At 43.5% G+C, this 27,960-nt stretch overlaps 1 protein-coding gene across 2 annotated transcripts; it reads left to right on the top strand.

Annotated features, from left to right (window-relative positions):
- Positions 1-33: 33 nt before the first annotated feature.
- On the top strand, positions 34-27,960 carry LOC127003735 (uncharacterized). Of its 2 annotated transcripts, XR_007757372.1 has the most exons (6): positions 34-175; positions 16,315-16,438; positions 17,430-17,614; positions 17,747-17,936; positions 23,235-23,462; positions 24,246-27,958. XR_007757372.1 is itself a non-coding variant. In XM_050870699.1 (5 exons), exons 1-5 carry the CDS (start codon positions 16,414-16,416, stop codon positions 24,320-24,322), a joined length of 705 nt encoding a protein of 234 aa, XP_050726656.1. In that variant the 5' UTR covers positions 16,315-16,413; the 3' UTR covers positions 24,323-27,960. The 2 variants fall into 2 exon arrangements, 1 of the variants encoding a protein (XP_050726656.1); XM_050870699.1 differs by lacking the exon at positions 34-175 and having other exon boundaries at positions 24,246-27,960.

Raw genomic sequence — 27,960 nt, 5'->3', positions numbered from 1 at the left:
ATCTGGTTAAAAAAATGCCAGTTTTGCCTGTGAATGTCATCCTTGCTAGGCTGACCATAATCAGGGGAGATAGCATCTTCATTATCTGATAAGATTAACGGCTGATTTATTGTGAGTCTTGTGTCACATGTTTTCCATCGCTCGGAGGAGGCTGCAAGGTCTGACCGCTGCACCAGTGAGTACGCTTTTATGAGTTTATCAGGCAAATTTACCAAAAGGATATATATATATATATATATATATATATATATATATATATATATATATATATATATATATATATATATATATATATATATATATATATATATAAGATCTGAGCAGTAACGCGGATGTCAAAACTGCCCTGTGTCCCGGTGTAAGGATTTCTTATTTACCACAGGAGACGGAGATGCGCACCAAGGCCCAGCCAAAGCGTACGCAGGTAACTTTACCTTTACCACACTAGAGTAGGGTTGGATCGCTTAAAAATCCTGATTGACAGCAATGAGGTATATATACAGCAAATCATTGATTAACTATTTTTCATTATTTTCGCAAAATGTACGAGGAAAGAGAAAAATAAAGAGTTGTTGTAGTCATTAAAAGGGAGAGAAGTGCACGAAATCACCAGGTAGGGATATAGGTTTTGCAGATATGAATCATCCTCACAGTACTACAGCCATTCGGTCTCAATTTCTGGTTGAAATGATACTGTCCATAAATAAACAATGTTCAAATATGTACTGAACAACGCTCTGGTTGGTGTATTTAAGTTAGTAGATTGTGATGTAATGGTCAGATTTTGGAACGACGCAAATATAAATGATTGTTGAAGATAGTGGATATTTTATACGTAATAAGTAACCAATGACTTACTGATGGCTAGCTCGCACAATCATCTTGATGCCAATAACAGGTTCAGTTAAGTTCATCAGGGAAGAATTTATTCGAGGTCAACTGTCACTGTAACAGACAGTATGGTTTCATAATGGGCACGTCACTGATATCTTGGTTTATTCTCCTCTTGTTTTTCACGAGTGTTGAATGCGAACGATATACGTAGTGGTCGATACAAATAAAGCCTTCGAAAGGTTCCTCATAATTTATCAAAGAAATATATCACCGAAAACTAGGAATTTGATCTATCTGTTTTACGCAATGTTTTAAGCAGTGATAAGAAATCTGATGGTGGCTGCATCAGAAGTATGAGGTATGACTTTTCAGGGCTTCGTACAGGGCCCACGTTATTCTTTTTTTTTAAGCAGAGGAGACAGTTCAAGGGCGTAAAAAAAGAAGAAAACAATAATTAAAAAAAAAAGCCCGCTACTTACTGCTCTTGATTAGAGAACATAGGAGTGGCCAAAAAGAGAAATCAATTTCGGGAGGAGAGGTGTCCTCATACCCTCCTCTTGAAAGAGTTCAAGTCGAAGGCAGGAGGAAATACAAATGAAAGAAGATCGTTCCAGAGTTTACCAGCATAAGGGATGAAAGAGTGAAGATGCTGGTTAACTCTTGCATAAGGGGTTTGGACAGTATAGGGATGAGCTTGATCAGAAAGTCGTGTGAGGCGAGGCCGCAGGAGGGGGGGAGGCATGTAGTTAGCAAGTTCAGAAGAGGAGTCAGCGTGAAAATATCGATAGAATATAGAAAGAGAGACAACGTCGCGACGGAATTTAAGAGGTAGAAGACTATCAGTAAAAGAAGGAGAGCTGATGAGACGAAGATCCTTTGACTCCACTCTGTCCAATAGAGCTGTGTGAGTGGAGTCCCTCCACACGTGAGATGCATACTCCATACGAGGGCGGACAAGGCCCCTGTATATGGATAGCAACTGTGCAGGGGAGAACTGGCGGAGACGATACAGAGCGCCCAACCTCGAGGAAGCTGATTTAGTGAGAGAGGAGATGTGAAGTTTCCAGTTGAGATTTTGAGTTAAGGATAGACCGAGGACATTTAGTGTTGAAGAAGGTGACAGCTGAGTGTTGTCGAAGAATAAGGGATAGGTGTTTGGAAGATTGTATCGAGTTGATAGGTGGAGAAATTGAGTCTTGAAGGCATTGAAGGACACAAGGTTCCCTCTACCCCAGTCGGAAATGATAGTAAGGTCTGAGGTTAAGCGTTCTGCAGCCTACTGTCTGGAGTCATGTACTTACTGTTGAGAGGGTCTTCTATTGAAAGAAGTTGAATAATGGAGAGTGAAATCGTCGGTGTATGAGGGGACAGGACAGTTTGTTATGGAAAGATCATTGATGAATAACAGGAAGAGAGTAGGTGATAGGACAGAGCTCTGTGGAACAGCACTGTTAATAGTTTAGGGGAAGAACAGTGACCATCTACCACAGCAGAGAAAGAACGGCCGGAAAAGAAACTGGGTATAAAGGAACAGAGAGAGGGATAGAATCCGAAAGAGGGCAGCTTAGAAAGCAAAGACTTGTGCCAGACTCTATCGAAGGCTTTCGATATGTCTAGCGCAACAGAGAAAGTTTCACCGAAACGGCTAAGAGAGGATGACCAAGAGCCAGTTAAGAGAGCAAGAATATGCCCAGTAGAACGACCCTTGAGGAGCCCATACTGGCGATCAGATAGAAGGTTAGAAGTGGAAAGGTGCTTTTGAATCATCCGGCTAAGGATTGATTCAAAAGCTTTACATAGACAGGAAAGTAAAGCTATTGGGCGGTAGGTTGAGGAATTGGAACGGTCACCCTTCTTAGGCACAGGCTGTACGAAGGCGTACTTCCAGCAGGAAGGAAAGGTAGATGTTTATAGGCACAGGCGAAAGAGTTTGACCAGGCAGGGTGTCAGCACGGAAGCACAGTTTTTAAGGACAATAGGAGGCACTCCATCAGGTCCATAAGCCTTCTGAGAGTTGAAGCCAGAGAGAGCATAGAAAACATCATTATGAAAAAGCTTAATAACAGGCATAAAGAAGTCAGAGGGGGGATGAGTAGGAGGAATATGCCCAGTATCGTCCAGGGTGGAGTTCTTACAGAAAGTTTGAGAACGGAGAAAACAGTTTGACAGAGTAAGCAGAAGGATTAGAGGTAAGGAAGAGGTCTAGAATGTTGGGCCTGTCTCCAAGACGGTCGGGGATACGTCTAGGGTGCTGAACCAACTGTTCTAGATCGTTGAGGAGGGCAAAGTTGTAGGCTTGTTCACCAGGCTGGTCAGTGAAAGAGGATGAAAGCCAAAGCAGGCGGTAAACATTGAAATCTCCCAAGATGGAGATTTCAGCGAAGGGAGAGTGAGTCAAGATGTGCTCCACTTTAGAGTTTATATAGTCAAGGAATTTTACATACTCATTAGAGTTAGGTGAGAGATAAACAGCACAGATGTATTTAGTAATAGAATGATAATGAAGTCTTAGCCAGATGGTGGAAAATTCAGAAGAGCTAAGGTCGTGGGCACGAGAACAAGTGATGTCGTTGCGCACGTAGACGCAACATCCAGCTTTGGATTGAAATTTAGGATAGAGATAGTAGGAGGGAACAGATTAGAGATTGGTGTCAGTAGCCTCAGAGACCTATGTTTTGGTGAGGAAGAGAAAGTGAGGTTTAGAGGAGGAGAGATGATGTTCCACAGAATGAAAATTAGAACGAAGACCGCGAATGTTGCAGAAATTGATAAGAAAAAGGCTCGAGGAGTTATCAAGGCCCCTCTCAGGTCGGCAGCCAGAAGGGGAGTTCTCCCTGGGGGAATTTGTGGCCCGCCCCCCCCCCCCCCCACACACACACACACACTCCGAGGCACTGTTGTTGAACGCCTTTGTGAATTCTGATTTTGGGAAAGGGTGTGTGTGTTGTATGAATGTAGTGTGGTGTGGACAGAAGAGGATCTGTCTTTAGAGAGCATGCTGTACTACTGTCTGGTGTAAATGAGACAATAGGGAAATGGTTAGTAAGGTAATGGGAAGGGTCTTTGGAGGCTTCAGCACCTCCTCACTTCCCATATATACCTCACCAGTGGCTTGCGCCCGTTCGGTAGGTGTCTTCCTACCTACTACAGAGATTGCTATTGCTATTGCACCTGGGCTAATATCTTTTTTACAGCACAGAGAGCAACTCTAGGGAAACAAAAATATTAAAAAAAAAGTGAGCTAACTCTTGATCACATATATCGATCAGATTAGAGTGGTAAAAAAAGAGGTCAATTTCGGATGGAGAGGTGTCTTGATACACTTTTCTTGAAAGAGGTCAAGTCATAGGCAGGAGGAAATACAGACAAGGAAGGCTGTTCCAGAGTTTGCCAGTGAAGGGAATGAAAGAATGAAGATGCTGGTTAACTCTTGCATAAGGGGTTTGGACAGTATAGGGATGAGATAGAGTGGAAAGTCGAGTGCCGCGGGGCCCCAGGAAGGGGGTAAGCATGCAGTTACCAAGTTCAGAAGAGCAGTCAGCATGAAAATATATCGATAGAAGTTAGTGAGGCAACATGGCGACGGAATTTAAGAGGGAGAAGGCTGTCAGTAAGAGGAGGAGAGCTGATGAGACGAAGAGCCTTAGACTCCACTCTGTTCAATAGAGTTGTGTGAGTGGAGCCTCCCCACACCTGAGATGCATACACCATACGAGGGCAGACAAGGCCCTTATATATGGAAAGCATCTGTGCGGGGGAGAAGAACTGGCGGAAACGATACAGAACGCCCAACCTCGAGGAAGCTGATTTTGTGAGAGAGGAGATGTGAAGTTTCCAGTTAAGATTTTGAGCTTAGGATAGACCAAGGATATATAGTGTTGAAAAAAGTGACAGCTGAGTCGTGTCGAAGAATAGGAGATAGGTGTTAGGAAGATTGTATCGAGTTGATAGGTGGATAAATTGGGCTTTTGAGGCATTGAAGGACACAAGGTTCCTTTTACCCCAATCGGAAATGATAGCAAGGTCTGAGGTTAAGCGTTCTGAGGTCTCCAGTCTGGAGTCTTGTAATTCCTGTTGAGAGGGTCTTCTATTAATAATGCAGAGTTGAGTCGTCAGCGTATGAGTGGATAGAACCGTTTTTTTTATGGAAAGAAGATCATTAATGAATAACAGGAAGAGATTGAGTGATAAGACAGAGCCCTGTGGAACACCACTGTTGATAGGTTTAGGAGAAGAACAGTGACCGTCTACCACAGCAGAGATAGAACGGCCGTAAAGGAAACTGGAGATAAAGGAACAGAGAGAGGGATAGAAACCGAAAGAGGGCAGTTTAGAAAGGAAAGACTTGTGCCAGACTCTATCGAAAGCTGTCGATATGTCTAGCGCAACTGAGAAAGTTTCACCGAAACGGCTAAGAGAGGATGACCAAGAGTCGGTTAAGAGAGTAAGAAGATCGTAAGTAGAACGCCCCTTGCGGAACCCATACTGGCAATCAGATGGAAGGTCAGAAGTGGAAAGGTGCTTTTGAATCTTCCGGTTAAGGATTGTTTCAAAAGCTTTAAAAAGACAGGAAAGTAAAGCTATAGGGCGGTAGTTTGAGGGATTAGAACGGTCACCCTTCTTAGGCACAGGCTGTACAAAGGCGTGCTTCCAGCAGGAAGGAAATGTAGATGTTGATAGGCATAGGCGAAAGAGTTTGACCAGGCAGGGTGTCAGCACGGAAGCACAGTTTTTAAGGACAATAGGAGGCACTCCATCGGGTCCATAAGCCTTCTGAGAGTTGAGGCCAGAGAGGGCACAGAAAACATCATTCTTAGGAATTTTAATAACAGGCATAAAGGAGTCAGAGGGGGGATGAGTAGGAGGAATATTACAGAATCGTCCAGAGTGGAGTTTTTACAGAAAGTCTGAGAGAAGAGTTCAGCCTTAGAGATAGATGAGACGGCGGTGCTGCCTTCAGGGTTAAGGAAAGGAGGGAAAGAGGAAGAAGTGAAATTGGAGGAGATATTTTTGGCTAGGTGCCAGAAGTCTCTGGAAGCATTAGAAAAAGCAAAATTTTGACGTTTCCTATTGATGAAAGAGCTTTTGGTAAGTCGAAGAATTGATTTGGCACGATTCCGGGCAGAAATGTAAAGATCATGGTTAGCAGGAGTGCGAAGGCTCTGGTACCTTTTGTGAGCTGCCTCTCTTATCTCTGATAGCACGAGAACAAGCGTGATTAAACCAAGTCTCTTTAGCATGAGGAGTAGAGAAAGAAAGTGGAATATATGCCTCCATTCCAGAGACAATCACCTCTGTGATGCGCTGGGCACACACAGAGGGGTCTCTCTCCTGGAAGCAGAAATCATTCTACGGGAAATCGGAAAAGTACATCCTCAGGTCGTCCCACCGAGCGGAAGTAAAATTCCAGAAGCATCGCCTCTTTGGTGGGTCCAGAGGCTGTATAGGAGCGATAGGACAGGATACGGAAATAAAGTTGTGCTCGGAGGAGCCCAACGGAGAGAACGGTTTGACAGAATAAGTAGAAGAGTGTAAGGAAGAGGGCCGGTCTCCAAGACGGTAGTGATTACGTGTAGGGTGATGAACCAACTGCTCTAGATCGTTGAGGAGAGCAAAGTTGTAGGCTTGTTCACCAGGATGGTCACTGAAAGAAGATGGAAGCCAAAGATGGTAGTGAACATTGAAATCTCCTAGGATGGAGATTTCAGCGAAGGGAGAGTGGGTCAAGATGTGCTCCACTTTAGAGTTCAAGTAGTCAAAGAATTTTACATAGTTAGTAGAGTTAGGTGAGAGATAAACAGCACAGATGTATTTAGTATTAGAGTGACAATGAAGTCTTAGCCAGATGGTGAAAATTCAGGAGAGTGGGTACGAGAGCAAGTGATGTCGTTGCGCACGTAGGCGCAACATCCAGCTTTGGATTGAAATTTAGAATAGAGATAGTAGGAGGTAACAGAGTAGAGATTGTTGTCAGTAGCCGCCGAGACCTGTGTTTCGGTGAGGAAGAGAAGGTGAGGTTTAGAGGAGGAGAGATAGTGTTCCACAGAATGGAAATTAGGACGAAGACCGCGAATGTTGCAGAAATTGGTAAGAAAAAGGTCTGAGGAATTATCAAGACACCTTTCAGTTCGGCAGTCAAAAGAGGAGTCCTCCCTGGGGGAATTTGTGGTTCCCCCCCCCCCCCCCCCCGGGGGCGGGGACTCCGAGGCTCTGCTAATTTTCGCCATTTTGAATTAGTAAAATTTTTGGAGATGGTGTGTATATTGTGTGAATGTAGTGTGGTGTGGAAAGAGAGAGAATCTGTTTTCAGAGAGCATGCTGAACTACTCTCTGGTGTTGATGAGACAATACGGAGACGGAAGGTGTGGATATGGGAAGGGTCTTCCGAGGGCTTCAGCACCTTCCTCGCCGGGAGTGGCTTACGCCCTTTTCAGTAGGTGTCTTCCTACCTACTCCCTGAATTACTCCCTGCTATTAAAATGTACAAATAGCAGACTTTGGAGATTGTTAAAGTTTAAAAGAAATAAGTTTAAGTTCTGTAGTAGTCAGAGAAATGGAACATGCAATTCAACATCAGCAATGAACATGGATATTATACTTTATAAGTGATGACCCCCCCCCCCCCTCCTCTCACATTCACACATCCCTAGCAAAAAAAGACTGAACTGTGTTATCCAGCATGCAAACGACTGGACCTTAATTTTGGCTCAGGAGACCTTTAGTCACAGAGACTTCGTCTCCTCATGTGTTGGAAAGCCTAAACTTCCTCTGTGGTTCCTTATTCTGGCCAAGACACGCGTTCTCTCCTAGCTCGGAGAAGTCAACTGGGTAGTCTGCGTGACCATGACTCAAGTGGCTACCACTGTGTCACGTGGTGACTACGTATACTCTCCTGATACCTCCGAGGCTATTGAACTTATAGGCCCAACGACTTCATTGTCATTCTATTACTAAATACATCTGTGCTGTTTATCTCTCACCTAACTCTACCAACTATGTAAAATTCTTTGACTATTTGAATTCTAAAGTGGAGCACATCTTGACCCACTCTCCCTTCGCTGAAATCTCCACCTTGGGAGATTTCAATGTTCACCACCAGCTTTGGCTTTCATCCTCTTTCACTGACCATCCTGGTGAACAAACCTACAACTTTGCTATTCTCAACGACCTAGAGCAGTTGGTCCAGCACCCTACACGTATTCCCGACCGTCTTGGAGACCGGCCCAACATTCTAGACCTCTTCCTTACCTCAAACCCTTCTGCTTATTCTGTCAAACTGTTCTCTCCGTTGGGCTCCTCCGATCACAATCTTATTTCTGCATCCTGTCCTATCGCTCCTGTACACCCTCTGGACCCACCGAAGATGCGATGCTTCTGGCATTTTGCTTCAGCTCGGTAGGACGACCTGAGGATGTACTTTTCCGATTTTCCGTGGAATGATTATTGCTTCCAGGATAGAGACCCCTCTGTGTGTGCTCAGCGCATCACAGAGGTGATTGTCTCTGGAATGGAGGCATACATTCCTCGTTCTTTCTCTACTCCTCACGCTAAAAAGCCTTGGTTTAATCACGCTTGTTCTCGTCCTGTCAATGATAGAGAGGCAGCTCACAAAAGGTACCAGAGCCTTCAAACTAATGCCAATTATGAACTTTACATTTCTGCCAGAAATCGTGCCAAATCTATTCTCCGACTAACCAAAAATTCTTTCATTAATAGCAAATGCCAAAACCTTGCTTTCTCTAACTCTTCCCGTGACTTCTGGCATCTAGCCAAAAACATCTCCTCCAACTTCACTTCTTCATCTTTCCCTCCACTCCTCAGTCCTGACGGCAACACTGCCGTCTCATCTATCTCTAAGGCTGAACTCTTCTCTCAAACTTTTTCTAAAAACTCCACTCTGGACGATTCTGGGCATATTCCTCCTACTCATCCCCCCTCTGACTCCTTTATGCCTGTTATAAAGATTCTTCAAAATGAGGTTTTTATGCCCTCTCTGGCTTCAATCCTCAGAAGGCTTATGGACCTGATGGAGTGCCTCCTATTGTCCTTAAAAACTGTGCCTCCGTGCTGTCACCCTGCCTGGTCAAACTCTTTCGCCTCTGCCTGTCAACATCTACCTTTCCTTCTTGCTGGAAGTACGCCTTCATACAGCCTGTGCCTAAGAAGGGTGACCGCTCCAATCCCTCAGACTATCGTCCTATAGCTTTACTTTCTTGTCTATCTAAAGCTTTTGAATCAATCCTTAACCGGAAGATTCAAAAGCACCTTTCCACTTCTGACCTTCTATCTGATCGCCAGTATGGGTTCCGCAAGGGGCGTTCTACTGGTGATCTCCTAGCCTTCTTAACTGACTCTTGGTCATCCTCTCTTAGCCGTTTCGGTGAAACCTTTGCTATTGCGCTGGACATATCAAAAGCTTTTGATAGGGTCTGGCACAAATCTTTGCTTTCCAAACTACCCTCCTACGGTTTCTATCCTTCTCTCTGTACTTTTATCTCCAGTTTCCTTTCTGACCGTTCTATTTCTGCCGTGGTAGACGGTCACTGTTCTTCCCCTAAATCTATTTACAGTGGTGTCCCACAGGGTTCTGTCCTATCTCCCACTCTTTTTCTGTTGTTCATTGATGATCTTCTTTCCAAAACGAACTGTCCTATCCATTCCTACGCCGATGATTCCACTCTGCATTACTCAACTTCTTTTAATAGAAGACCCACCCTACAGGAACTTAACGACTCAAGGCTGGAGGCTGCAGAACGCTTAGCCTCAGACCTTACTATTATTTCCGACTGGGGCAAGAGGAACCTGGTGTCCTTCAACGTCTCAAAAACAGTTTCTCCACCTATCCACTCGACACAATCTTCCAAACAACTATCCCCTATTCTTTGACAACACCCAGCTATCACCTTCCTCAACACTAAACATCCTCGGTCTATCCTTAACTCAAAATCTCAACTGGAAACTTCATATCTCATCTTTTACTAAATCAGCTTCCTCGAGGCTGGGCGTTCTGTACCGTCTCCGCCAGTTCTTCTCCCCTGCACAGTTGCTGTCCATATACAGGGGCCTTGTCCGCCCTCGTATGGAGTATGCATCTCATGTGTGGGGGGGCTCCACTCACACAGCTCTTCTGGACAGAGTGGAGGCTAAGGCTCTTCGTCTAATCAGCTCTCCTCCTCATACTGATAGTCTTCTACCTCTTAAATTCCGCCGCAATGTTGCCTCTCTTTCTATCTTCTATCGATATTTCCACGCTGACTGCTCTTCTGAACTTGCTAACTGCATGCCTCCCCCCCTCCCGCGGCCCCGCTGCACTCGACTTTCTACTCATGCTCATCCCTATACTGTCCAAACCCCTTATGTAAGAGTTAACCAGGATCTTCACCCTTTCATCCCTCACGCTGGTAAACTCTGGAACAATCTTCCTTCATCTGTATTTCCTCCTGCCTACGACTTGAACTCTTTCAAGAGGAGGGTATCAGGACATCTCTCCTCCCGTATTTGATCTTGCTTTCGGCCACCTCTTTTGTTTCTTTATTAGGAGCAGCGAGTAGCGGGCTTTTTTTATTATTGTTCTCTTTTTTTGTGTGCCCTTGAGCTGCCTCCTTTGTTGTAAAAAAAAAAAAAATGGAGCACTTGACGGTAACATCAAGGTCACTAACCGTGTTTTTGCTGCTGCTTATGTACTTTTCACGGAATCGCTGGAGGTCCTGATGTTGGCTATATAGGTGATGCATGGGGAGACGAAGCCTCTGTGACTAAAGGTCTCCTGGGCCAAAACTAAGGTCCAGTCATTTGAAGACTTGCTGGATAACACAGTTCATGCACTGTTCATACATGTGGTGAGCATTTCGAGGTCACCAAAAGCTTCACTAACCTTGGTAGTGTAAGGCATAACAATGGTCGATCTTACCAGGATGCCACTCGGTTGATTGGACTGACCCATGGTGTTATGGACTTGCTCAACACTAGTATATGGCGTTGTCGATATCTGCGTATACTGCCGGACAAAGATTCGTATCTTTACGTCGCTTGTGCTTCCTATCTTACTGTATAACTGTGAGACGGACACTGAATGGTAACTTGGAAAATCGTGTCGATGCCTTTGGTTTCGAGTGCCATTGCAGGATCATGGGGTATCACTGGAATGACTTCGTGTGATTCGAGGTCTGTTACCGGCTTAGTTCGTGAACGCATACTCCCGCTATATGGGCACGTGGCACGCTTCTCAAACGTCGATCCTGCTCGGGTTGTTTCTGTATGAATTATGTATGAGTGGAGGAGACTAATGGAACACCCAGGTATCTCATGGTTGGGCCAAGTTGATCAATCCTACCGGGAGGGGCATGTGATAGGGTAGCTGCGTGGGAGGAGTGTTCGGGGTGGTGGCGGCAAGTGAGTGATGAGACGCGCCCCCGGGCGTATACTACCCGTTCGGTAGTTAGATAGGAAGATTGAAAGATTTGAAAATATACCTCTAGGAAAGGCGGAATGTGCTGTTGACCTGATAAATGTCATTAAGTGGATCAAGGCGAAAAAGGGAAAATAGAACCGGATTTAATTGATTACTTTGGGTGATCATGTATGGAAACCTAGCATGTGTGTGTGTGTGTGTGTGTGTGTGTGTGTGTGTGTGTGTGTGTGTGTGTGTGTGTGTGTGAAATAATAATAATAATAATAATAATAATAATAATAATAATAATAATAATAATAATAATAATAACAATAATAATAATAATAATAATAATAATAATAATAATAATAATAATAATGATAGTAACACGATTTATTCAGTTTTGCCATCCGTTAGATTGATGATATACAAGTTATAGATACATTTAAAAGAAAATTCGTAAAACAAGTACAAAATGTAGGATGGGGAACGGGGATCTGACTTATCTATGGGAAGGTTGGGGTGATGGTGCTTGGGGTGGGGGGGTGGGGGTGGAGTGTAGTGTGGTAGTGCCAAGAGGGAGGAAGGGCGGCCTCTTACAGATGACGGGATGGTGCTAATTAAGGGTACAACAAGAAGAGGACCTGCGCCTCTTATTTATTTGTCTCCAGCGTATTTGGGGGAGTGTGTTTGATTTGATTATGTTTAGAGAGCTATACCAAGTTGTGTCAGTTTTGTGGAGTTGTGTGTGGGCGGTCGTTCACTCAGAACGCAGGGACCAGTGTTAATGTTGCCGTCAAGTTCCTTGGCGTGAGCCTAGTTCGAGTCCTGCCCGCCGCTATATGCTGACAATGAGGTCCTTCACTGAGCTCAACCTGACATCTGGTGGCCCTCGTGGAACTACCCAAAAATTATGCATACGAACTTTGTCAAATAATTTTTCTTACAAGTTTTTCGTTAGTCTTTAAAAATCACATAGTTTTCTCATAGCTACGGTATAGAGACACCTCACTTAGTAGTAATATTTAAGAAACGTGGACACGCAAGAAATAGAAAATTAAAGCATATATTTTTCCCACATAAACAATCGTCACATGCTCTATGTTGTTCTTATAAAGTTCAATATAATGAATATAATATTACAAGATGCTAAAGATGTATGTATTATGATTTAGATTAGAAATATGAAATAGGTTTAGTACATGCTACCGACAGCGTACGATATATTTTACATCAGTGTAAACAAACTCCCATGCACTGACTGGAGAGACAGAAGAATGCATCGTGTTTCAGGCAGGGGCGTCCCAGCCGGAGGAATGTTGAGTGGCAATATTTTCAATACCTTCAATCACTACTTATAGGAAACTGAAAGCATGACACCATGTTGGACTTGTTTGCCCTCTCTTTTCTTGCATGAAGGAAATACTTACCCACGAGTTAGCATTGATGCATTCCTATTAACCACGTACGGGATGGAGTGTTGTAGGATATATCGATGAATGCTCTTATTTTGCCAACAATGTTCACTATAACGACACGACTAATATTCAGCACTCAGATTTTTTGGTGTAAACATGATAGTGACCATGACAACACTGACATGTTGCTAGTTTGGTACAGAAAAATGTCAATTAAGTCTCGCTGGACCCCAGCTGACTGCAGGTTTGGCTTTGGCAAAGGCTCCAGGAGGGCCACCAGATGGCAGATCGAGCTCATTGTAGGACCCTGAGTCATCACCGAGTGGCCGAAGACTACCCATATGCTGTCCTGAAGATCATTTATTGTGGTGCCTGCAGTTTTCGGGGTTCGATAGACAAAAAAAAAAGGGAATACTATGGGTGAAGAAGAACGGGGGGTGTTCGAAAACTGATAAGACTCCAAGATATGTATGGGTAAGCTGTCACCACTCCACGATCTAGGAAGAACTAGATTTTCCCAGCTCTATGGAGATAAGTAAAATGAGAGGAATGAGGGAGGAAACAATTCTAATAATGAACGTTAACTTTTAGATAGCGGGGAGGAGAAGGGAACACCTCGGGAGAAGGGGAGAGAGGGTGAAGGACGTGAGGCACGAACTTCTCGCACACCCTCCGGACTTGAGCAACCGTGTCAACCATCGCAACTGAGATGGTGTGAGGGAAATACAACGTAAAGTGGGAGTAGTACTGTATGATTAATTCACTAATCAGAAAACAGAGTACTAGAGCGAGTGATGTCCGTACAGTTATATTGACCGAGACTCACTAAAATACTTGCCCTCGCACACCTCTAGAAACCAAATTTCACTCAATTTTGACCATTTTCATTTTTATGATTTATGTGTTCCCTTAGGGTAGGAGAGTTTTGTAGTAACAGGAAAACCCATTTATTGGCCCCCATACCCATTCCACGCCCCTCCATTCCCCCCCTTCCCGATACCCCAATTTTTTCCAAATTCAGCATATTTGCTTCATTTTTATTATAATTCTAGTAAACCCCATCCAGAATCATGCAGAAATTACCAAATCCACATATCAACCACATAACCCAATTCATCGGGCCCATACCCATTTCCCGCCCCTCCATTCCCCCCCCACCCCCCACCTCACCCCATATCAAAATTTTGCATATTTGCTTTATTGTAATATAATAATACTTCAATACATCTCAAATATGTATTGTATTCATCCACTGGGAAACCCACAGCGTGGAGCTTGGTACAAAAAATCAGAGTTGTCTAGTGGCTTATCAGTGTGTGTGCGTGCGTGCGTGCGTGAGTTCCAAGGGATGTAGGCTCCGTCCAGAGTTGGAGTAGACATCTTCAATGCAGACTCTCTACTCCTACTGAACGTTTATCTGATGTTTATTTGTTTCCCATATCTTCTTATGAACGTCCAAACTTGAGGGGGGACGAAAATAAAGAGAGTATCTTATGATTTTTGATGTTATAACTTTTGATATCTAATATCTGAAAACATGCTTTTTCTCCTGTCTTGGCAAACTACACATACAGTTTCTGCATGATTCCTTTCAAACTTGCCACACTTGCAAATTGATTACATAGGCATCTTTATACAGAAGGAAAAAGAGATATGATGGTATATGTCGCTTGTGAAACATTTTTTTCATGGTGGCTTTATGGAGATGTATTTGCTTGCATGATTGCATTTCTCACCTTTCTAGCATTCATAAAGGGATTATATTATTTATTTTTATTGAAAAATAGTGTAGGAAGGCACATACGGAAGCATTTTGCGTTATCATAATCTCTGATGATTTTGTTTGACTCGGGGAAGAGAGTCTGGAAAAATACTTTTTTTTTTTTTTTTTTTTTTTCACGTTGTTGCCTTTTGCGCCGGTAGGCATCTTCCCGGTGGGGCCTGATGGTCGGCCCAAGGCTTCTTCCAGGTGGGGCCTGATGGTCGGCCCAAGGCTTCTTCCAGGTGGGGCCTGATGGTCGGCCCAGCCCGTTCTGGCGCAGGCGAGTGTTTTATAGTGGCGCCATCTTGCATTGGCTCATGCTGCCCCCCGGAACTCGTTCTTGATTCGCTTGGACGGCTTCCTCTAGAGTCCGGGTTGATGGGTGGTCTTCAGGACAGCATGTGGGTAGTTTTAAGCCACTCGGCGGTGACTGAAAAATCCGAGTGGTAGCATGAGGATTCGAACCCGCGTCGTCCATCACGCGGCAAATGTGGGTCCAGTATGCTACCAGTTCGGCCACCGCCTACCCAATGAACTTGAAACTTGGTCAAACTATGCAAAATGTCGCGGGTAAAACGATGGTAAAGAGTTATTAGGGCTTAAATAGACCTGGGCCATTATGGAGGCCAAGGGTGTGCGGCACCCATAATACCCTCTACTTAATCAACATCCTCGTAATGTTACGGTCCCAGGAAGGGGTGGGGGTGGGGGGGGGGACTCCAGAAATCACATGTTGTCTAACAGGACGAAAAATGCACCTTAACTGCTCCTTGAACTAAGATTCTTGGAGAGTTTAGCCTCAACGCGAGAACAGGGAGTCGTGGTGGCGCTCAGTTCCGAGTAGAAAAATCCTGACTTACTAGGCTACGCTGCGGGATCTTCCTCGGTTACTCGTTACTAGATTTGAGAACTACGGAAATATGATGTAAGAAAGGGGGCGGGGGTAGTAAGTGTGGACGTGTGTGGGTGTGATGAGGGGTCAGTTTGGTAGACTGGAATGCGGAGGAGGACTCCCGTCTGTGTTGGAGTAGACGGGGCCCTCGAGTGTCCCCTGGGGAGGTGTTATACATTGTACATGGGGTACATTTTTCTCAGATTATTTGTCACGCAGTTCAAACTAAATATGTGGGTGCAAAAAAATGGGTAGGAAGAGGAACAAACAGGGGGGTGGGAATCGATAATAACTACACAACTTACTGACTTAATTCATCCCGTAAAAAGTTGTCTCGATACACCCCACTCAGCATTACTACCATTTGAAGCAGACTCAGCGGAACGAATTGTCCTAACTCCAAATGATGCTTAGCTGAAAGAGAATTTTGTGAACCTGCCGGCAGGAAGTTGCAACCATGTCTGTGCCATTAAAGTATATTTTATTTATATAGCCTCAGGCGCGTGGTCTGTGCTATAAGGTGAAGCCAATGCTGTCTCCCATCCGTCATATTTTCGTAGGCAGTGTCAGGCGCTGGGTTACTGAGGTATCACCTTTTCTCACTTTTTACACTGTTTAGAATATATATATATATATATATATATATATATATATATATATATATATATATATATATATATATATATATATATATATATATATATATATATATATATATATATATATATATATATATATATATATATATATATATATATATATATATATATATATATATATATATATATATATATATATATATAAAACAAAATGACAATGACACTACAGACAGACATAAAGACACACAGATAGACAAATAGGTAGACTCCTTTTAAAGTGGCAAGTTTTTCCTCAAAGTTATTCAAATATCGCTACGAATGCTTTATTTTTATTTGGTACAGAAAAAGGCGAAGACATTTGAAAACAATAGCATTTCCATACACAAATGGCACGAATTTCACATGCGTCTCTTCACCAGAGGGCCAACGTGACCGGGCAAGAAGTAGGGACGATACAAGTCTAGGACCTGCTGGAGCAGCCCCTCGTCGTGCCAAGCGAGGCGCTCACAAGACACACCATGGACTCCACCTCAGACGCGCCAGGTGTGTGTGTGTGTATGTGTGTGTGTGTGTGATAATGATAGCAATAATACTATAGTACTACTAATAATAGTAATAATAATAATGAAAATAATAATAATAATAATAATAATAATAATAATAATAATAATAATAATAATAATAATAATAATAGATCTAGTAATAATAATAATAGTAGTAATAATAACAATAATAACGATAATAATGATAATAATAATAATGATAATAATAATAATAATAATAATAATAATAATAATAATAATAATAATAATAATAATAATAATAATAATAATAATAATAATCAGGAAACTAGAAAGATACAATGGTAGGGGACAAGTGCTAAAAAAATAAAGGCTTTGATATAGTCAGGGGAGTAGACATAAGGGACTATTTCTATATTTTTTTATATTTAACCAAGTAGTAACAAACGTATTTATGTTCTACGATCGTTCTTTCTACCAAAATAGCGTAGGTGAGCTACGGGATATAATATAGAAACATAACACCGGAGAGGCCTGTGCATGACTGAGCACACAACTGGATAGCCAATCACGAGCAGCGCCCGTCGTTACAAAACCCAACTAGGAGTCAGATGCACGCTTCGAGTGAACAGAGTATAGCAATAATAATAATAATAATAATAATAATAATAATAATAATAATAATAATAATAATAGTTATTATTATTATTATTATTATTATTATTATTATTATTATTATTATTATCATTATTATTATTATTATTATTATTATTATTGTTATTATTATATTAATAATAACAATAATAATAACGGTTTATTAAGGAGAGATAGGCATCCATGCGGCGATTTTTTTAGTTTTTTTTGTGAGAGAGAGAGAGAGAGAGAGAGAGAGAGAGAGAGAGAGAGAGAGAGAGAGAGAGAGAGAGAGAGAGAGATATGAATGCATACTTAATATAAGGATTTTGTTTCTATACCCTAAAGAAACTTTCAAAATTTTACATAGTTGAATTCAGATTCCAGGCGGCGAAGGACGACGGGACGTCACCTCCTCCTCTTGTTGTGGAAGAGCCTGTTGTTACGCAAGAAGCAGTGGGTCCTGTTGCTCTTCGAAATACTGTTGCCTGTCGCTCTCTTCTCCGTCATTCTTTTTCTCAGGCTTCTGCCCGATTCGGACCTCAAGCCCATCTACTATAACAAGGTTGATGAGTTTTGTCTCACCGTGTGTTTCGGTTAGCCTGAGAGTAATGGACACTCTTGACATAAATGACATGGTAATTATTGTTGGAGGCGCTAAGCAATTTTATCCATACTCTTCTTTCTGCTCTCCCAGACAACATATGGTGAAAGCGTGACTGAAGATGATTTGCTGAAAAGTGTGTGCTTCGGTATTGTGATCGGGGGCAACTGTTATATTTCTCCTACCTTCAACGGGCAGAACAAACTCTACTACGGCCCCAACGAGACCTTCCCGACAGACGTTTCAAACTACTTGGTGAAGAGGCTCGGCTGGCCTCCAGATGGTGCGTATCGTCACTTGATTAAGTGTTATTTAATCATGCTTTACTTTGTTTCGGGCGGTGTAATGTTTGTAAAGATATACATTTTTATAAGTGGACGTTCAGAATGGACTATGGGCATCGAATCGTGCTATTGACGATGCAAATAGCAAAGCAAGTGAATGCTTCTCAAATTTAGATTGCACAGTTAAAATAAAATAGTAATTTAGTTCGCCTAACATATTAATAAACATTTACGTGGTGTGGCGTAAAGGTTCTAAAGATACTTCAAAGTTTGTGTGCGGACGTTTAGAACGGTCCTGAGTTGAGTTTGCTTACCATGTTAAAATCAGGATCCCTCCAATATGTACTCACTATTAGAAACCAGGACTGCACTGCTGGACTAGATATAGTAATGATGGAAGGGTAGCTAAGGAGATTGACTACATCCTCGCGAGTACTCGTTAGAGGATCCCTCAAAACTGCAGTTATTTTCCAGAGTGTAAAGTTATTTACAACTGATCATAAGCTTGTTGATTTTACACTCAAGCTTCATGTCAACAGAAGTCTCACAATGCAATCATACTGTGTTGTATCTTGAGAAACTGAAAGTCCTGGCTCAGGTCTCGCAGCCTGAGTTTCTGGGAGTCAGGACCAAAATAGTTTGTCTTTTGTTCTGTACTACGTTACCATGCCAAATTTTACAAGATCTCGATGTTCTCGCCACACGCATGAACAGACTGTACTGCTTCATCTTGCAAACCTCTAAACACTAGAACCTTGGTCTTGACCCAGAATACCTGAAGCCATAATGGGTTTGCCTCCTCGTGCAGGCATCTAAACCTTCAGTATTTCAGCAAAAAATACTGTATCATAAAAATATTAAGGTCAGTGACCTTGGATTTGCCAAGAGATACTTCACAATGACTTTCCCTCACGACTCTGCCTAATAGCCAGTCCATAAAAGTGTTCATTGGAGTTCACAGCGGAGACTCTGTATACGCCCCTCCCAGCCCTTCACAACACTTTTAGTGCCAATATACAGAACAGAACAAATGCAACCATTCAGGAATTCCACGGAGTTGTAGATCTCAAAAGACCTCACGATGCACTGAAGAGATGTGTTCTGGGTGATATGACATAGGCTGCAAGCATCCCTTGTAGAAATTCAATTTAGCAGGAGTAGGTAGGAAGACACCTACCGAACGGGCGTGAGCTACTCCCGGTGAGGATATATGGGAAGCGAGGAGGGTGCTGAAGCCCTTCAAAGACCCTTCCCATGTCCTCATTAACCGTTTCACTTTTGTCTCATCAACACCAGAGAGCAGTTCAGCATGCTCTCAAAAGACAGTTCCTCTCTCTTTCTACACCACACTACATTCACACAACACACACACCTTTTCCCAAAATTCAAAATTCAAAATGGCTAACGAAAACACCGCCTCGGAGTCCCCGCCTGGGGGGGGACCATAAATTCCCCCAGGGAGGACTCCCCTTCTGGCTGCCGACTTGTGAGGTGTCCTGATAACTCCTCGAACCTCCTCCTTATCAATTTCTGCAACATTCGCGGTCTTCGTTCTAATTTTCATTCTGTGGAACACCATCTCTCCTCCTCTAAACCTCACCTTCCCTTCCTCACCGAAACACAGGTTTCTGAGGCTACTGACAGCAACCTCTACTCTGTTCCCTCCTACTATCTCTATCCTAAATTTCAATCTAAAGCTGGATGTTGCGCCTACGTGCACAACGACATCACTTGCTCTCGTGCCCACGACCTTGACTCTTCTGAATTTTCCAACATCTGGCTAAGACTTCATTGTCATTCTATTACTAAATACATCTGTGCTGTTTATCTCTCGCCTAACTCTACTAACTATGTAAAATTCTTTGACTATTTGAACTCTAAAGTGAACCATATCTTGACTCACTCTCCCTTTGCTGAAATCTCCACCTTGGGAGATTTCAATGTTCACCATCAGCTTTGGCTTTCATTCTCTTTCACTGACCAGCCTGGTGAACAAGCCTACAACTTTGCTCTCCTCAACGACCTAGAGCAGTTGGTTCAGCACCCTACTCGTATTCCCGACCGTCTTGGAGACAGGCCCAACATTCTAGACCTCTTCCTTACCTCTAATCCTTCTGCTTACTCTGTCAAACTGTTCTCTCCGTTGGGCTCCTCCGATCATAACCTTATTTCTGTATCCTGTCCTATCGCTCCTGTACATCCTCTGGACCCACCGAAGATGCGATGCTTCTGGCATTTTGCTTCAGCTCGGTGGGACGACCTGAGGATGTACTTTTCCGATTTCCCGTGGAATGATTACTGCTTCCAGGAGAGAGACCCCTCTGTGTGTGCTCAGCGCATCACAGAGGTGATTGTCTCTGGAATGGAGGCATACATTCCACGTACTTTCTCTACTCCTCATGCTAAAAAGCCTTGGTTTAATCATGCTTGTTCTCGTGCTATTATAGATAGAGAGGCAGATCACAAAAGGTTCCAGAGCCTTCGAACACCCGCTAACTTTGATCTTTATATTTCAGTCCGGAATCGTGCCAAATCTATTCTCCGACTTACCAAAACTTCTTTCATTAATAGAAAATGTCAACACCTTGCTTCTTCTAATTCTTCCCGTGACTTCTGGCATCTAGCCAAAAGCATCTCCTCCAATTTCACTTCTTCCTCTTTCCCTCCTCTCCTTAACCCTGACGGCAGCACTGCCGTCTCATCTGTCTCTAAAGCTGAACTCTTTGCTCAAACTTTCTGTAAGAACTCCACCCTGGACGATTCTGGGCATATTCCTCCTACTCATCCCCCCTCTGACTCCTTTATGGCTGTTATTAAGATTCTTCCAAATGATGTTTTCTATGCCCTCTCTGGCCTCAACTCTCAGAAGGCTTATGGACCTGATGGAGTGCCTCCTATTGTCCTTAAAAACTGTGCTTCTCTGCTGACACCCTGCCTGGTCAAACTCTTTCGTCTCTGCCTATCAACAACTATCTTTCCTTCCTGCTGGAAGTATGCCTTTGTACAGCCTGTGCCTAAGAAGGGTGACCGTTCCAATCCCTCAAACTACCGCCCTATAGCTTTATTTTCCTGTCTATCTAAAGCTTTTGAATCAATCCTTAACCGGAAGATTCAAAAGCACCTTTCCACTTCTAACCTTCTATCTGATCGCCAGTATGGATTCCGCAAGGGGCGTTCTAATGGCGATCTTCTTGCTCTCTTAACTGACTCTTGGTCATCCTCTCTTAGCCGTTTCGGTGAAACTTTCTCAGTTGCGCTAGACAGAGTCTGGCACCAGTCTTTGCTTTCTAAACTGCCCTCTTTCGGATTCTATCCCTCTCTCTGTTCCTTTATCTCCAGTTTCCTTTCCGGCCGTTCTATCTCTGCGGTGGTAGACGGTCACTGCTCTTCCCCTAAACCTATCAACAGTGGCGTTCCACAGGGCTCTGTCCTATCACCCACTCTCTTCCTGTTATTCATCAATGATCTTCTTTCCATAACAAACTGTCCTGTCCACTCATACGCCGACGACTCCACTCTGCATTATTCAACTTCTTTCAATAGAAGACCCTCTCAACAAGAAGTACACGACTCCAGACTGGAGGCTGCAAAACGCTTATCCTCAGACCTTGCTATCATTTCCGATTGCGGCAGAAGGAACCTTGTGTCCTTCAGTGCCTCAAAACTCAATTTCTCCACCTATCAACTCAACATAATCTTCCAAACACCTATCCCCTATTCTTCGACAACACTCAGCTGTCACCGTCTTCAACACTAAACATCCTCGGTCTATCCTTAACTCAAAATCTCAACTGGAAACTTCATATCTCCTCTCTCGCTAAATCAGCTTCCTCGAGGTTGGGCGTTCTGTATCGTCTCCGCCAGTTCTTCTCCCCCGCGCAGTTGCTATCCATATACAGAAGCCTTGTCCGCCCTCGTATGGAGTATGCATCTCACGTGTGGAGAGGCTCCACTCACACAGCTCTTCTGGACAGAGTGGAGTCTAATGCTCTTCGTCTCATCAGCTCTCCTCATACTGATAGTCTTCTACCTCTTAAATTCCGCCGCGATGTTGCCTCTTTTTCTATCTTCTATCGATATTTCCACGCTGACTGCTCTTCTGAACTTGCTAACTGCATGCCTCCCCCACTCCCGCGGCCCCGTTGCACACGACTTTCTACTCATGCTCAACCTTATACTGTCCAAACCCCTTATGCAAAAGTTAACCAGCATCTTCACTCTTTCATTCCTCACGCTGGTAAGCTCTGGAACAATCTTCCTTCATCTGTATTTCCTCCTGCCTACGACTTGAACTCTTTCAAAAGGAGGATATCAGGACACCTCTCCTCCCGAAGTTGACCTTTCTTTCGGCCACCTCTTTTGGTTCTTTTTTTAGGAGCAGCGAGTAGCGGGCTTTTTTTATTATTGTTTTCTTTTTTTTGTGCCCCTGAGCTGTCTCCTTTGATGTAAAAAAAAAAAAAAAGGCTCCACCAGTACGCAAAGAACCAGGATATCGTCAGTTGTTGACTTACTAGGGCTGAACCCGGACTTTTCAGGTCTCTTGCAGTTTCATCAGTTGACTGCTAATTCACATGAACAATAAATGGGAAAGCACCTTGCCTGGCACACTAATACACGAAACAAGGCTGTTCGAAATGCACTTTTTTTAGGAAAAAGGCTCGGAGAGGATCTTCTTTATGGCTGGGGAAGCAGGTCGAGGGTCATTTATAATTAAATAACCCTCGATGTCCTCAGTGTAACTCGACCTACCTCTCATTTTTTCTTCTCAGGAGAGCTTTAGTTCTGCGTGGTAAGCTCTATATTGATCTTGATAAGCAGCAAGCCTGGCACCATAAATCTGTGTGATAGTATCCAACGCCTCCCCGGAGGTAAAACCCCTTCTTGACCTCCAGCACTCACCAGTGCTTTCCTTTGCAGCCTAAAGAGTTTTACGTTTGAAAGTATTCCATATGACTTAGAGATCTTAAAAAGTTTTATAAACCTTGGTAACATAATGTAGAACAATGGTAGGTCACATCAATAAGTCTTCCGTCGGAGGACCCATAGACTTTACTATTAAATGCTATGATTTCTCCCCCCCAAAAAAATAATTATTATCCATTTGCAGCAGGATTTATTTTTGTACTTTTATTATTTTATACTTTTTTTCACATTTTCTACTATTTTTTGAAGTGGTAGTGGTTGCCGCTCTATTTCTCTCTTAATTTGCGGTGTTTACCTTTCTGTTTTTAATGGTAAGTGTTTGTTTTCCAATTTCTTCTTAGCGACAGTGTTCACTTTTTTACTCCCTTTCTCAGCGGTGGAAGCCGTGAACGACCTGGACGAAATGGATTACCTAGTGGAGCAAATGTACTTCGCCACCAACGAGAGCATTTCTATCCTTGTCGGCCTCTACTTCGAAGACTTCCCGGTGGATGACAAGCTGCCGATAAATTTGCGCTACAAACTACGCCTTCCAGGTTCCTGGTCCACAGAGTACGAGTACCCCTTCTTTCAGATGCCAGGGCCGGGAAACTCTAACCTAAGTAAGTTACTCGTATATCACGTAGATTAGCTTGTGCATAATTCATTGTTTCCTCCTCGCAGTGGTGTCGCGACTAGTTGATATTAGTTTCAACTGTGTCTATTAGATGTTTTTATTGTTCATCAAACTTATTCTCTTTGCAGCTTTCTTTCATTTTCTCTCTCTCTCTCTCTCTCTCTCTCTCTCTCTCTCTCTCTCTCTCTCTCTCTCTCTCTCTCTCTCTCTCTCTCTCTCTCTCTATATATATATATATATATATATATATATATATATATATATATATATATATATCTTAGGGTTGGGGTAGGTCTATCTGGATGAGTACTGCAACCCTGAGCTGTATCCTTCTTTTCCTCTTCCTGAATAATCCTTCTCTTCATTGGAAGTGCCAAACTCTGAGGGCGGGTTAGCACGCCCTTATCCTTAGTCCTCCTACATGTTTGCCGTGTGTGGCATCCCTTTAAGAATGGGAGACAGGTGTCCTGGAAGTTGAGGGATGCTGTAGTTGTGTACTGCGGCTAGCAATACACCTCTCTGGTCCCCTATTCCGGCCAGGACGGGCGGCCTCACCTGGATCGGAGGGGCCAATCAGTTAGTCTGCGCAGTCACAATTCAAGCGGCCACCACTGTATCGTGTGGTGACTGCATATACTTTCCTGTTACCTCTGGGACAGCTGGGCTTGTAGCCCCAAGGATTAGGTCCCCCCTGTAGGGCTCCTTGGTGGATGGGGGCGTAAGAGGGTGAATTTTATGAATATTTATATGGCATCCATTACTTTGACAGGTCTGGTGGGGGGGAAGGACAGCACCCTTGCCCCGTCAATCTCATGCACCCCCTTTTCCGGGGAACCGCCAGCGTAGTGCAGACGAAACATATGCTCGTCTATCAAGACCCAGGGTTAACCGGGCAATCTCTCCCTGTGGGTGCCTGGAACATCCTGAGCCTCTCAGAGGATCAGCGACCACCCCATCTGTCAGCTGGACGCAGGAGGTTGAGAGTGGACATAATGGGGATCTCTGAGACGAGGAGGCCTGGCAATAGAGAGATGAATACTTGAATAGTGAGGGTTATACCTACTACTGGTCAGGTCAGAGTGATGGTGCCCGTCTTAGAGGAGTAGCTATGACCATTTCTAGCAGATTGCAGTCTGTTGTTTGGGTTACTTCGGTTGATGAGCGTATGATGCTGGTGAGGTTGAAGCACACCTTGGGCTTTATACCTTGATGTGTGAGCTTGAGGAGAAAGAGATGTTCGATGCCAAGCTTGAATCTATAGTCGACTAGTGCCCCCCGCACGACACACAAATTGTCTTAGATGACTAATATAGTTAGTGGCGCTCATAGCCGGCTATGAGTTTTGCGTTGGTCCCCATGGCTCTGGCACCAGAAACGTAAACAATTCCTTCCTTCTGAACTTCGCAAGATCCAGAATTAAGACTGAGGATTACTGGTTCCTGGTTCCATAGACTCGAGCCTCCCCGCTGGATTTGTTACAGTAATGCTGGCCGTGTGGCAAAGGAGATTGATCACAGTCTTGTTAGTACTCGCTGGAGGATCCTCCAGAACTGTAATGCTTTCCTGAAAGCTGAGTTCTTTGCCACCGACCATAGACTGGATGTGGCAAAAGTGAGGATACACATCAGGTCCAAGAACCCCCTCAAGATGGAACCCCCCAGGGTCCTATCTTGAGAAGTGCAGTGCAGTGCAGTGAAGTGGTTGGTACAGTGCTTGGTACTTTAGAGGACTATGGAGAGGTGTGGGATAAATTTTAGTGTAAAATTCTCAAAGCTGCCGAGGAGTGCACTGGAGAGACGCTGCCCCGACAAAAGAGAAAAGAATTGAGAGGCCAGAAGAGAGGTCAGTTTCGAAGAAGTGTCTTTGATAGTCTTAAATTGAAAGAGCTCAAGTCGTAGGCACGAGGAAATACAGACGGAGGAAAGGTGCTTCAGAGTTTACCAGTTGAAGGGGTAAAAGAATGAAGATGCTGGTTAACTCTTGCATAAGGGATTTAGATAGAGTAGGAATGAGCAAGGGTAGTAAGTCATGTGCAGCTGTGGGGGAGGCATGCAGTTAGCAAGTTCAGAGGAGCAGTCAGCATGAAAATATTTATAGAAATGAGAAAGAAATGCAACATTGTGGCGGAATTTGAGAACTAGAAGACTGATGGTAAGAGGAGGGGAGTCGATGAAATGAAGAGCCTTTTGACTCTACTCTGTCCAAGAGAGTTATATGTGTGAAAGGCAAAGATTTGTGCCAGACTTTGTTAAAAGCATTCAAGATGTTTAAGGCAACAACAAAAGTTTCACCGAAAAGGCTAAGAGAGAATGACCAAGAGTCAGTCAGGAAGGCAAGACGTTCAACAGTAGAATGTCCCTTGTGGAACCCATACTAGCGATCAGGTAGGAGGTCAGAAATTGATATAGATGCTCAAGAATTTTCCAGTTAAGGATTGATTCAAAAGCTTTAGGAAAACAGGAAAGTAAAACTATAGGACGGTAGTTTGAGGGATTAGAACGATCACCCTTCTTAGGTACAAGCTATACATAGACGGATTTCGAACAGGAAGAAAAGTGGATTTTGAAAGGCAGAGACTAAAGAGTTTGGCTAGGCAGGGTGTCAGCACGGAAGCACAGCTTTTAAGGATTATAGGAGACATTCCATCATGTCCATAAGGCTTCTGAGGATTGAGGTCAGAGAGGACATAGAAAACATCGTTCTTAGGAATTTTAATAACAGGCATATTGAGTCTGAGGGGGATGAGTAGAAGGAATATGTCCTGAATCATCCAGAGTGGAATTTTTAAAGAGAGTTTGAGCGAAGAGTTCAGCTATAGAGACAGATATGATAGCTGTGCTGCCATTGGGACTAAGGAGAAGTGGGAAAGATGAAGAAGCAAAAGTATTAGATATTTTTGGCTAGGTGCCAGAAAAGATGAAGCTGGGAAAGCTGTGGGTAAGGATGAGTGTGATGTAAAATGTTTGAAAGGTGGTGGAACGTGTATAATTGAGTAGTTAGTGAGACTGTTGAATGTATGCTATGTGTCAAGTTTGGTACCAGTGGACTGAGTGAGTGTATGTGTAGTTCCTCTGTACAAAATAAAAGGTGATAGACTCGAGTGCTGAGTGTGATAGGAAAGGTGTAGGGTAGGGTATTGATAAAGAGAATTAGAAAGAGTACAGAGTGTGTGATCTGCGAAGAACAAAGTGGTTTTAGGAGAGGGAAAGGGTGTGTGGACCAAGTGTTTGCACTGACGCAGGTGTGTCAAAAATACTTGGCGAAAGGAAAATATGTGTTTTGGGCGAGGGTTAAGCCACCTCAATACTTAAAACACTTCACCTTTTAGATCACCCCAGCATAGAGCATTGCATTCAACCCTCTACCCTCTAGCCTTGTATACATCTAATTACTTTATTCTTACTCACATTCACTTTCAGTTTCTTCCTCCTGTATACCCTTCCAAACTCAGCGGTGGGCAAGGCTGGCAGTACGGTACGGTACGGAATTTTTAACCGTACTCCGTACCTGAAAAGAATACCGTACCATAATTTCGTACCGTACCCCCAGCTAATTTTCCGTACCGTACAGTACGCTAAAAATACTGTACCGTAATTCCGTACCACTATCGTACCATCAGGAAAATATATATACATACATAAAAAAAAATTGTGAAAAAATAATTAGGGTACGTCAGTAATCTGAAAAGGCACATTTACAAAGTGACTATACATGTATTAGGCCTTAAATATACCATACCAGGCGCTAATGGGCAGGCAAGAAAGTAAAAAAAAAAAAAAATGCTTAGGATGATCACTTGTTTTAAGCCTGTGGTACGGTACGGTTTGGAATATTACTAAATTTTCCGTACTTGTATCATACCGTACCTTACATTACGAAAAATATCGTATCGTAATTCCGTACAGTATTTTTTATCAAAATTTCAACCGCACCGTACCGTATTCCGTACCATACCGTACCAAACTGCCAGCTTTGACAGTGGGTGATTGGTTAGTCTGCGGACGCGGAGTCCAGGAAGACGCAGGTTTTCGTCCTGCCCGCCGATACGAACAAGTTGGCAATTTTCAGTCATCGCCGAGTGACCGAAGACTACCCACATGCTGCCCTGAATACCATCTATCAACACGGACTCTAGATTCTTTCTAAACAGAGGATCAAAGATGAGCTGGCGCCACTATAAAAACTTGCATGCGCCATAACAGGCGGAGTGGTTAGCGTGCGGACAACGCATTCACCGCGTCATGGACAACGTCGGTTCGAATCCCCACGCTACCACTTGGGATTTTTCAGTCACCGCCGAGTGGCCTAAGACTACCCACATGCTGTCTAGAGACCACCCATCAGCCTGGACTCTAGAAAAAAACGTCCAAGTGAATCAAGAATGAGTTTCGGGGGGCAGCATGAGCCAAGCATAACTGGCGCCACTATCAAACAAAATTGCCTTCGCCATGACGGGCTCGGGCCGATCACCTGGCCCCTGAAGA

The sequence above is a fragment of the Eriocheir sinensis genome, chromosome 26 (genome assembly GCF_024679095.1).
Source record: "Eriocheir sinensis breed Jianghai 21 chromosome 26, ASM2467909v1, whole genome shotgun sequence".
Taxonomy (NCBI): domain Eukaryota; kingdom Metazoa; phylum Arthropoda; class Malacostraca; order Decapoda; family Varunidae; genus Eriocheir; species Eriocheir sinensis.
The sequence above is the reverse complement of the archived record's forward strand: the minus strand, read 5'-3'. Positions and strand labels throughout refer to the sequence as shown.